This window comes from Myotis brandtii, unplaced genomic scaffold, assembly GCF_000412655.1.
Source record: "Myotis brandtii unplaced genomic scaffold, ASM41265v1 scaffold82, whole genome shotgun sequence".
NCBI lineage: Eukaryota > Metazoa > Chordata > Mammalia > Chiroptera > Vespertilionidae > Myotis > Myotis brandtii.
In genome coordinates this window covers 8,963,336-8,976,509 of record NW_005371324.1, presented here as the reverse complement: position 1 = coordinate 8,976,509, position 13,174 = coordinate 8,963,336, and the positions used below count along the sequence as shown (strand labels likewise).

Sequence of the window (13,174 nt, the reverse complement as noted above, 5' to 3'; positions counted from 1 at the left end):
TGGGGATGTGCCCGCAACCAAGGTACATGCCCTTGACCGGAATCAAACCCGGGACCCTTGAGTCTGCAGGCCGATGCTCTATCCACTGAGCCAAACCGGTTAGGGCAGAAAGTTTTTAGTCTTTCTGGGCATCAGTTAGTTCATCTCTAAAATGGTACTAATATCTCTGAATTAAATATACTTCAGTATGAAATAAAATGATGTATATAAAGTCCTGGGTACCTAGCAGGTTTCATACACAGTAATTTCACATCCTTATATTTTTTAATTTAAAACTTATTTTTCAATTACAGTTTATATTCAATATTATTTTTATTAGTTTTAGGTGTACAGCATAGTGGTTAGACAATCATATACTTTACAAAGTGTTCCCCTGATATTCCTAATACCCACCTGGCATCATACAGACAATCATATACTTTACAAAGTGTTCCCCTGATATTCTTAATACCCACCTGGCATCATACATAGTTATCAGAATGTTATTGACTAGATTCCCGCTGTCCTTTCTGGCAGCATACATAGTTATCAGAATGTTATTGACTAGATTCCCTATGCTGTACTTTACATCCCCATGAACATTTTATAACAATCAATTTGTACATTTTAATCCCTTCACCTTTTTCACCCAGTCGCCCAACCCTCCTCCCTTCTGGCAATTATCAGTCTATTCTTTGTATCACATCCATATCCTCAACAGGCCTTATAAATGATATTATTTTCTTGGTTAAAATGCCATTTAGAACATGTTAGTGGAAGCCTATAATCTTACTTTTTATCAAATTGGCTCAATAAAAATTAAGGCATTCCTTATTAATACAGGTATTCATTCAAATACTTATTAAGCATCTAGCATATTTCATGCAATCTGATTCACACTATACACGAGAAAATACCAAATTTATTAACCTCACATATTTTTAAAAATCAGGGTCATTTCTCACCATTGTATCCTGGAACACATTTTCCTGCTTGCCCCGGAGGAGGGGTTTTAGAATTGCCTAATCCAATGCAGGACGCTGTAATGGGGGATCCAGTTTCTGGGAAAAGAAATATTTATCGTTTAATGTTTCAACTTGAGATCATGATTTCTTCAGTGTGTTCTCTGTCCTTCTCCACCAAGTTTGTCACTGAATTTAAATGCATGAGAAGAGGATCAATAGTGCCACTGCATTACTTAAAAATGAAAAATATCCAGTAATGTATGCTATATCGACACTTTAAAAACTTGAGGACACATAGAATAACACATATAATCGTGCTTTTTTCAGAGAAAATAAAGTCCTCACTAGCGTTCTTGGCTGTGAATGGCAGGCGCCAAGAATGGAGAATTATGTGACCGGGAGAGGTTTACAACACATGTTATAAGTGAAAAGATCTCTAGAAAAGATGCTCTTAACTCATCTAGAGTCATTTTCTCATTTTATCACGGTAATGTGCAAAATATTTCTGTTATTGATAGCTGAGTCTCTGGAATAAGTAACCCAACCATTTTTAAAACTATATGAACAAGATCATACTCTAATATTTTTGAGAACTGCCTTTGCCTGGAGACACTGGCCTCGGAAGCTACATTTACCAATGCTTTATCAAAGTGCTCTGAGTCTGTTTTTCCCGGGCTTCTAGAAGGCCCAAAACATAGAAAGAAAGATATTTACACTATGCTGCTTATTTCAGCAAGACCAGAGACAATTAGCCTGCATTGACAAGCAAAAATGTTAAATTTCTTTGTCTCCAATTGTAACACTCAGAAAAACAGCAGCTATTACATTATAACTCAGTTCTGAAAGTGACTCGTTTTATGAAAGAGTTCATTTGTTACTATTAGTAAATACAAGTTTAAACTTAACAGAATCTTCTAGGTATGAGTTTTGAATCTGTGAAGGGGCAGGATAAGAGGGTATTGATAGTGAAAATTTCCAGAACTACTCGCTTAACATTACACACATACATACACCCAAGGGACTCGTTGCCAACTCAATCAGATCCAAAGTAATCTAAAGTATTAAAAATATCCATCTTCCTAAGTACTCAGAATGTATTCCTTCCACTACAGGCCCTAACATAATTTATCACAGTTTTATATCACTTTAGAGTGATGGGAAGAATTTATTACTCTTCTTTACTTTCCAGCATCATTCAGTTTATTATTCACAGTTTACGGATGGTGGCTCAGCTGGCATCAATAACGGGAGATGGACTCTTGCATTAGAACACAGTCCCTAAGTCACAGCCCGGTGCTTACGGTGCTAAGCCATATGGCCACTGCCGGGGAGGAGCTGCAAGTACCCAGAGCAGACATTTTTGATGTTTAACAAAGAATTCTCAAATATTTTCTCATAGCAAGACAGAAAATGAGGATGTATCTTATGAAATGGAATTCATCCGCCATGCAGTCTCCTAGCCATTCTTCCTCCAGCACGGTCAAAGCAGGGGAGGAGATCCACAGGTTTAGAAGGGTCGACAGCATTTTCCCCTTTGCTTTTTAACAACTAAGTGCTCACCTCAGCTGTCCCTCAAAACTGATGGGGGAGACAATGGCAGCAGTGATGACAGGAAGCAGCCCCATGGAGTGAGGCTCTTTAAAAAAAAAAATTTATTGATTTTTTACAGAGAGGAAGGGAGAGGGACAGAGAGTTTGAAACATCGATGAGAGAGAAACATTGATCAGCTGCCTCCTGCACACCCCATCCTGGGGATGTGTCCGCAACCAAGGTACATGCCCTTGACCGGAATCGAACCTGAGGCCCTTCAGTCCACAGGCCAATGCTCTATCCACTGAGCCAAACCGGTTAGGTCTGGAGTGAGGTTCTTAAAGGTAGGTGCACAGACAGAGCAGGCGACAAAGGAAACAGAGATGCCGGGGCACATTAGGAAAGGAGATATCCCCTTCAAATGCTACTGTTCCCCCTTCTACCCTTGTGGAAAGCTAACGTAAATCTGCTATTATAAATCTTGCCCAGCTGGCATGGCTCAGTGGTTGAGTGTCCACCCATGAAGCAGGTCACAGTTCGATTCCAGATCAGGCCACATGCCCAGGTTGCGAGCTCGATCCCCAGTGTGGGACGTGCAGGAGGCACCAGATAGTGATTCTCTCTCATTATTCATTGAAGTTTCTATCTCTCTCCTTCTCCCTTCCTCTCTGAAATCAATAAAAAAATATTTTTAAAAGATAATAAAAACAACGGAAATCTTATCAAGTTTAGTTATCAACAGGGGTACTCCAATCATCTGAGTTTCAAACTCACCACATTTCTTAACAACATAAGTTTTCTCAGCAACTCGTCAACAGATGGCTGACGACCCTACAAAGTACCTTCTTATGGCTCGTAAAAGAAAAACAAAGAACCACTACATTCAAACTCTACCTGCACCCCACTTCAACTCATCTTACTGTGGATTCTTTTAAAAGACACCAGCACTCTGCTCTTCCTGTATGATCAGGAAGGGGGGCGGGGGGGAGAATACAACCTCGTCTTACTAAGGAAGGACGTAAGCAAGGATTAGTGAAGCACTGTCGATACTGACTGCTTAAATAAGCTAACATTACACAGACTTCCTGAGATTCTTAAGCATCTTTGTATAGTGATCACATATTTATAACCTTTTAACCTTCAGCTGTTTTGTTATAGTTCATAGTTGTAAGACGACTATGAAAAGCATATCTTTAAATGATTATTTTCAATGAATTTTAAAGGCAGTGAAAAGGATTATCCAGTCAGTTACTTAAACTATATGATATGACTTTATACCTTGAACATTAGCAATTTGAGTATCTCATTGACCTTATTGTGATAGTCATTTAGGGAATGAGAAAGAAAGAAAAAACACACGGATGGTAGTTACATGAAAAGGATGCCATCGGACAAAGTGCCAGTTCCTAGGACTCTAAGCGTAAAAAGGAGTCATTCTTAGGACAAAAGTGGGATGAGAAAGACCATAATGGTTGTTACAGAAACTTTATATCTCTCACTTTCCTAAGGCCCCAAAACTGAATGGCCTGTAGGGCCAGCACGCACACGTGTGGGCACAGACCTCATAACCACCTAGCTCCCAGGCTGGTGCATGTGCAGAATAGGCTGTGGTTAGGGAAAACCCCCAGGCTGCTGCAGCCCTTAACCAAACTCCAAGGGCCTCCTCCAGCCCCATTTTAAAGATGCTCTAAAAACCTCTGCTTCGCACCATCCAGGCTACAATGAACAGGCAAGCAGTTATCCAGGGAGACAGGAAATCCAGGCGTGACATTGTGACTGAGAAACAGCTACATTAAATAATACAGATTATTTTCTTTGAAGAAGCAAATACAGTACTACATTTGGAGAAATCTTTTCAAAGACCCCTAACTTTAGAAACACACGATGCTTAGCAATTCAACAGCACAATTTCTTTAGATAAGAGACAACCAGGAAGAAGATGGCAAGGAACTGAAGAATGTGAAGGATAAGTTACCTTGGCACATTTATATTCATACTGCATTAGAAGCTAATATAGACACTTCACTTTTTTGTATGTGTCTTTACTGCCTCACTCTACTGCATTAGTGAGTTGTTACCTAAATGAATTCTCCTTAACACTTGTCACTCTAAAGCAGGGGTGGGGAACATCCAGCCAGTGGGCCATTAAGGCCCAAGAAATCATTTAGGGTTGAGCTAATTAAATATTTGACCAAATATAGCAGGCTAATTTTTAAATTGATAATTTTACATGGCTCATAAATGATGTTATAAATATCCAATTGGCCCTTGGCAGAAAAAGGTTCCCCATCCCTGCTCTAAAGGAAGGAAAGAGAAGTAACATACATTATATTTTCAAAGAGAAACTATGCTGTGTACCATGCTAATTTTTGTGTGTTTACATATGTGTGTATACATGCAAAAACATACTGACGCCTACCAAGAAAATTTACCCTGGTTTGCATAGTTCTTTCAGAGAAGGAGAAGAATGAAATAGACAAGGTAGCTCATGAGGTTCTCTGAAGAGAATTAGAAGGGAAGAGAAATCACCCACACTGTGTGTCAGAGAAACAAAAATCCTTGTGACAGAGAGTGAACCCAGTCTCTCACATTCGCAAATGGAAGCAATGGTGGTATGTATCACTTATTAGCAAATATTTATTGAACAACTATTATAGGTTAGGTTCTATCCTTAGAACTGGGGATACATCAATAAACAAAAGCAGGGGTCATAATCCCTAGTCTCATGGAGCTTATATTCTAGTTGGGAAGACAAAAAAGAAACATCTATAAAAGTGAAACATAAGGCCTGTTAAAGAGTGATACGCATTCAGAATATGAAGAAAGCATAGGCAGGGTATGAGACGTAATGGAGAGATACTGCAAGTTTAGATTGGGCAGCCAGGAAAAATCTCCCTGAGAAGGTGACATTTGAGTAAAGACCAAAAGAACAATAAGGACTTGTGTCATTTACATATCTAGGGTCAAAGAATCCAAGTGGAAAGAACCAGAAGTGCCAAGGTCCTGAGATAGGTTTATTCCTAGAAGGTTGGAGAAGCATTAAGGCAGCCAGTGTGATTGAGGCAGAATAAATGAGTAAAGTATTAATGGAAAAGAAGCTCAGAGAGGTAATGAGGAGACAGATCATAAAGATGACTTCAGCCTGGCCAGCGTGGCTCAGTGGTTGAACCAGGAGGTCACAGTTCAATTCTCAGTCAGGGCACATGCCCGGCTTGCAGGCTCAGTCCTCAGTAGGGGGTATGCAGGAGGCAACCGATCAATGATTCTCTTTCATCTTTGATGTTTTTCTCCCTCCCTCGCCCTTCCTCTCTGAAATCAATACAAATATGTTCAAAACAAAAACAACTACTTCAAAGTCCTTGTAAGGCTTTAAGCTTTAAGTCTGGGTAATGCTGCAAGCTAATGAGAGTGTTTGAACAAAGATGCTAATGAATCACAACAATGCAAATAAGATTTACTTACACATTTGCACATCATTTAGGTTTTATTAACAAGTTTATTTTATTTGGGGTTTTGGAGAGATGCATGGGAAGAAGTACATGGACAGACATAAACTATATGAGACTAGCTGGTTAATGGTAGAGATTCCTGTGGCTTCCTCAACATCAGGAACCAATTCACAGAAGAATTCACTGCTAAGGCCTAGTTGCATGGTATATGGAAAACAGCCCATACAAACCAAAGATGATAACTTTTGTTGTTGTTGTTAATCCTCACCCGAGGATATGTTTCCATTGATTTTTAGAGAGAGTCGAAGGGAGGGGAAGAGACAGAGAGAGAGAATATCAGTGCGAGAGAAACACATCAGTTGGTTGCCTCCTGCACCCGCCCTGACCAGGGCCAGGGATGGCGCCTGCAACCTAGGTGCGTGCCCTTGACTGGAATTGAACCCAAGGCCCTTCAGTCCGCAGGCCTATGCTCTATCCCAGCCGTGGGCAAACTACGGCCCGTGGGCCGGATCCGGCCCGTTTGAAATGAATAAAACTAAAAAAAAAAAGACCGTACCCTTTTATGTAATGATGTTTACTTTGAATTTATATTAGTTCACACAAACACTCCATCCATGCTTTTGTTCCGGCCCTCCGGTCCAGTTTAGGAACCCACTGTGGCCCTCGAGTCAAAAAGTTTGCCCACCCCTGCTCTATCCACTGAGCCAAACCGGCTAGGGCAAGATGATCACTTTTGTTATATAAGTGTTAGTGTGTATACAGATGAATACAACATTCCTGAGTGGCAATTTGTCAATTTAAACAATACTTAAAAATGCACATACCCTTTAACCCAGTTGTTCTAGGTAAGGGATATATACAAGGAAATATTTGTAGGAGTTCACAAATATTCAGCAACAAGGGCATTCATCACATATTATTTATATTAAAGTTTAGAAGATTATCCAAAAATATGGAACGGTCTATATCAAGTAATAATGCAAAGCCATTCAAACACACTAAGATATATCTGATTGGAAATAATTCTCACAAAATGTTGTTTAGAAAATTTATAAAACAGAATACCCAATATAATCTTTTTAAAAAAATACCTGTAATATACACTGAGCAAAAATAAACACCTGAGCAAGACACATTAACATTTTAACAGAAGTGACTTCTGAATGGTGCGCAAAAGGGATATTATGTTGAAGAGTTCAAAAGGTTCCATCCCTAACATTGGAATTTGTCCACAGTGGGGATAAAAGAGGCTGCAATTTGTTTGATACCCCTCCTAACACACAGGACCCATGTCCTCTCCTTTTTCATTTGGGTCACCTTTTAAAGGCTCTGACAGATAGAAAAGAAATGGAAATGATACCTTGTTTCTAGGCACAGGCCTTCAGACTTTCAGAACACTGTTTCTGGAACCTCTGAGCAGCATGTAAGATGGCCTCCCACTCTAAATTCTCCAAGACAAAAATGCCACTGGCAGCCCGGAGGCGTGGCTCAGTGGTTGAGCGTCAACCTATGAACCAGGAGGTCGGGGTTCTATTCCCGGTCAGGGCACATGCCTGGGTTGTGGGCTCAATCCCCAGTAGGAGGCGTGCGGGAGGCAGCTGATCAGTGATTCTCTCTCATTATTGATGTTTCCATCTTTCTCTCCCTCTCCCTTCCTCTCTGAAATCAATAAAAAAATATATTTTTTTTTAAAAATGCCACGGGCAAGTGTTTCTATCAACAATCTCCAGCCATTCCCGGGCAGAAGAATGAAGTGATCTTGGACCCACCAGCCCAGCCCATTCAACACTAAATACCTCTAAGTCAGTGATGGCGAATCTTTTGAGCTCGGCGTGTCAGCATTTTGAAAAACCCTAACTTAACTCTGGTGCCGTGTCACATATAGAAATTTTTTGATATTTGCAACCATAGTAGAACAAAGACTTATATTTTTGATATTTATTTATATATTTAAATGCCATTTAACAAAGAAAAATCAATAAATAAAATGAGCTCGCGTGTCACCTCTGACACGCGTGTCATAGGTTCGCCATCACTGCTCTAAGTTGTCTCAACCAGCAGCACCCTGAGCACAAACTCCCTGGCTGATCTCTGCCCCTAGCCCTGATACACAAAACCATGATATATGGTTGTTGTTTTAAGCCACTAGGTTTTGAATTTTTCTTTTTTACAAAGTAATAAACTATTAGAACACTCACCACTAAAAATACTACAAAATCTTTCAAAAGAGCATGAATGGAATTCTCAAAAAGAATTGTGCACATAATGATATGAAAACATTCTCCTAGCGGGCCTGTTACAGTTGGAATCAGATATTTTCTGTGTGCCTGAAAATCATTGTGTCAGCAGGACCAAACACAGTCCAGTCCTGGACATTTCATCCTCAGGAACTGTTTGCTGACAAGTAAATACACATTTTTACATGATTTTAGGCTCCAGTTCCCATCATTGAGGTCAGAATACTTGAAAAAAAAAAAAAGAAAGCAAATCACAGAATGCAATCCCATAATGAACAAGAGGACAGAAGAAACAGAGGACTCAGGGAAAAAGAAAAATATTGTATGTTACAACTATACTTCTGATGCAATCTTTTCTTATTCCAAGAATGATCATTAAAAGTCAGTCCTTCAATACATATTTATTAACTACATTCCACTCAGTGAAAAGCATTTTGTGGGGAAAGGGAGTGTCCAGGGTGAAAAGATGTGGTAAACAGAAATAGCAGCATGTTCAAAGGTGGAGAAGTTAGACAATGTAGGGAATGCCTGCAAGTTGTTCAACAGAGAAAAGCTTGGGGGTGGTGGGTGGACAAGCGATAATAAGAAACAAGTGAGATAGATGAGCAGAGGCAGATCCTGACGTGTTTACCGTGCAATGTTAAGGAATCTGGATATAAGTCCAGGAACGCTGGGAGACACAGGGGAATTTAGCAGAAGCAATTTGCTCAGAATTGCATTTTACAAAAATCTCTTCAGTAGCAAAGTGGAGCACTGCACCAACAATCCCAACCCAGGGCAGGAAATCAGTTAGATGTTGCTGCTCTGATGTCCTGGAAGATGAGACTAAATTTGAGGCACACTCAGGATCCAAAGCTCTCGGTGATGGTTGGGGGTAGGGGAAGACAGCCCCAGGATTTGGTTTACAAATAAAAGTTAGCACAGAAAGAAGAGTAGGTGTGAGTGAGGGTTAAGAAGAACATGGTGGCAGGTTTGCACGTCCAGCTCTGCACATAAGAGCTCCTGCGCGTCCGGAACCCTGCTGTCCTGCCTCCACTGTGGTTCTAGAAACACTACGTTTAAGCAATATGGATTGAGAAGCTGGTGGCCCATGCAGAGAACTGACATCCTGGAAATAAATTAATTCAGCAACCTAGTACCACAGAGACATATTAATCAGAAGCATCGTGATGGGCAGAGAAGCAGTTTGTAAAGAAACCATTCTCTCCACCTCGGAATCTATACAGTGAGCCATAAATAACTTGGATGGTGGTATCGGAAAGAAAGCAGAAAAATGAGACGTACCCGTGAAAGAAAATCAATTTAATCTTTGTGTTCACGAGATGGTAGGATTATAGTTTAAAATACTTCATTCAAAGCAGCCTACCTTTTCCTACTGGAAGCGGCTCATTAATTCAAACTGTGAGACATTGGTCTTATCCCACACTCTTACCAGCCCGCTGCCTCCGGCTGTGGAGAAACTCATAAATAACCTGCAGTTGAATTAGATAAGAATACAGAACTAATGAAGGTGTAAGGTAAGACATATGGAGAGAGAAGTCTGGACAACACAGAACAATGAGAGTTCCGGTTCTAATCATAACTGGCTGGTAGACTTTGGGAAATTGATCTGTGATTACTTTCCTCATCTATAAATTGAACTCTTAGGTTCCAAGTTTTCTTGAGTCTGGATTATGGACAGGCCAGGGTGCTAAAACGGCCTTTACATTCATGAAGGGTTATTTATAGAGAGGGAAGGAAAAAAAAACATATTTATTGAGAGTTACTGTGCACCAGCAACTCTTGCACTGTTTGTATATATTTCACTTCATGTCAAGCTTTCTACAGGCCCCTGAGAAAAAGCCGGAGCAGACCACAGACTTGCCTGTAGCTACAGACCAAGTGACTGAACCAGGATTTAAACACAGTGCTATTAGGATTTCGCATCACTTTTCACTACCTTTTCACTTTTCCAAGAATAATCATATGCTGTTTTCCAAATAAGAACTAACAGCAAAAGAAGAATCAGGAGCTATATAGTGGGGCCGATAGACCCCCAGTGCAGGAGTTTATATGCAAATTTGCAGACAGTAAGGTTTGTCTAGGAAGGGTAAGAACGCGTATTTTTTATAAAGATGTACAAACACAGGATGTATTTCACCTTTCTAGATCAGATTAAGTGTGATTCTTGCCAAGGGCAGATTTAGAATAGATGGTATTTCAAAGACCAAACCAACTTTGTATTACTCATCGATTTCCCAGTGTTTAGTATCGTGTCCGATATAATAATGAGCACAAATAGGGTTTCTTAAAAGCAATTCTACCTATCCTAACTGCTTCATGTATAGTAATCACATTTGAAAAATACCTGACTTGAAGTTATTTCTGTGTTTAATGCTATCAAGATGAAAATGTCTGATTCAATGACCGCTATTTGACTTGGGGCATTATTTTCAGATGGTTTAACAATTTGTAAACAGTGATTCACCTTCAAAAGAGAAAGTCTCATCAAGCTCACCTTACATTTGGCAAAAGATTATTCCCTCTACAAACGAAATTCACGTAGTTTACCTCTAAGCCCCTACTTCTCAAATTATCAGTAAAAATTACCTACTTTGAAGTAAAGAAGACTGCTTTAAATGAAAAAAAAATGTGGTTGCCAGGCAACAAAGATAACATCAGGTCTTTTTTTTCCCTCACCAGATGGATACCGTCAGCATCACTAGCTGAACATTGCTGAGATAGCATTGTGTCGATATAACTGGTTTTCTCTCAATCACAACTTCTCATGCTAGATTATATAGATTTTCTTTTCCATGAATGAAAATGATATACATTTTTTTTGACCATTACATCGAGAAAAGGAAAAATGCAGCAGTGACACATTCCTATTACCAAAGACTGCATTGTACTATTAGAAAGCAGCATGAGGTATATACTGAACAACCCAGTCCATGGGGCAATGGCATTGCCAGTTCAGGCCAACCCAGCCCTTTGATGTCCACAGTGTGCATTTCAGAGTCTGCTTCAACCCATTTGAAAATCTTTGAAAATCCAAAAATGTACTTTAATGAAAATTTTCACCATAGCCCAAATTTGATGGACTCAGAAATTAAGTAAAAACCAGAAGCAAGGAATGACAAAGAGCTGAAAAGTAAAACCTAGGAAGACAGCATTTCATTGAACAAGAAATATTTTACTCCAAGATCTGCTGCCAGAGGAGCATTAGCTAGTGACTACTGGTTCCCAAACCACAGAGTAAAGGTTTTAAATCGTTCAAGATTGAGTCTTCAAGGTAAAGTCACCAAGAAGATGTCTTCCTCATTGTCTTGTCAGTCATAGAGAGCCTCTTATGTGTTCACCCTAGGAAGGAATTTTGCAGGAAAATATACAGGATTTTGCAGGGGGCACGAGCTAAGTATGTATTCATTAGAAGAAAGGCGCTCATAGCTAGCACATAGTTGTAAATGTTTTTAAAAAGGCAGAAATAACAAGTGTCACAAAGCTTCCGGTGTTGAATTCCAGACATGGAGAAAATTGCCTATTATCAGCTGAACTTAGAACTACAGACTGACAGATTGAAACCTTTCTGCAATAAGTACATCAAGTCTGATGCACAAAAGTGGAATGTTAGAGAACGCAAGGGTAACAAAGGAAAAGGATGATTCAGAAAAAAAAAGTGGCTTAAACTTTGATACCCTACCTATAAAATGTTCAAATCCTGGCTGTATTCACAATTAGTCTACTTAGGAGGAATGAGACAGTGATATATTTGAGCCTGTACCATCTCCTATAGAAATCTCTACCCAGGATAATTACCATTAAACTCTAGTGACTTATTCCATTTTGTATTTTGATTCATGTAAATAAAATGTATTACTGTCTTTTTAAAAAATCCTGAGCTAATGGATCTTTCCAGATAAACCAAAGTATGAGGACTAAATTGAGCTAGCCTAACCAATTTTTGAGTTCACAACTATTGTCCCAGTTGTCCTTTCTCAGGAAATATGTCTTACCAAACTGCAAAAATAAGGATTATCACATCAAGTAACCTTGACACATTTTAATAACACAGTATTAGGATGTGTGTGCTTTGAGGATCGACGATTTTGATTTAAAACTGGCATGATTGAATTTGCTAGTGCCTTTGGGTCCACTTTAATAAAATGCAGAATTATCAGATTCCTCCTCCAAGGAGGAGGATTTAGACTATATATAGAATATAGTTACTTCAGAACTAGCAATTGCAATTAAAACTGCAGCAGGTCAATCAAACAGGGAGAGAAATACTGTGATTACTGCAAGATGTAGGAACTCAGCAAAGAAGGCTCAAGGCAGATAAAGTAAGATCAATAACTTCAATCATCACCAATGTCTCAATCCATTAGGTGACTGTGTTTTCCCATTGAAATCCCTCCATGGGGTTTTAAAAATTCTGTGAAAAAGTTTAGTACTCCATTGAAGTGAAAGAAACAAAACAAATAAACCAGCCACAAAATCACCCAGTGCTGCTCAAGTTCCTGGGCCTAAGGATACTTGAAACACTTTCAACATAAGCTCTATATCTTCTCATGGGAACACATAGATATGTCTTGCCAGCAGGTAGAAAGAATCATGGATTCTTTTGATCTAAACCATTTACCAAGTTGTCCCTTATAATCACCATTATGGAACTTGAATATTCTAACTTTGTAGCTGTTGCCTTTGATTAACTGATAGCAAGTGAAGGAATAAAGTGTTTCTACCTAGGATTAAATAGCATTAAAAAGTGGGAAGTCATCTCAGACGGTGTGGCGCAATGGTTGAGCACTGACCCATAAACCACAAGGTCACCAGTTCGATTCCCAGTCAGGGCACATGGCCGGGTTATGGGCTGGGTTGTGCAGGATGATGTTTCTCTCTCATTGATATTTCTATCTCTCTCCCTCTTCCCTTCTCTCTTTCTAAAAATCATTAAAAACATATATATATATTTTAAAAGTGGGATGTCAAACTGTTTTGTTACAATCATTTCTAAACCAGTATCATGTTGTAT

At 39.4% G+C, this 13,174-nt stretch overlaps 1 protein-coding gene across 1 annotated transcript in view; it reads right to left on the bottom strand.

Annotated features, from left to right (window-relative positions):
• Positions 1 to 13,174, bottom strand: part of ACSS3 (acyl-CoA synthetase short-chain family member 3) — a gene marked incomplete at its 5' end in the record, with an annotated part of 171,505 nt that overhangs the window by 38,066 nt on the left and 120,265 nt on the right. The window contains one exon of the mRNA XM_005884178.2: positions 945 to 1,040. Within this exon, the coding sequence (XP_005884240.1) occupies positions 945 to 1,040 (96 nt within the window). The remainder of the gene's footprint in view (positions 1 to 944; positions 1,041 to 13,174) is intronic.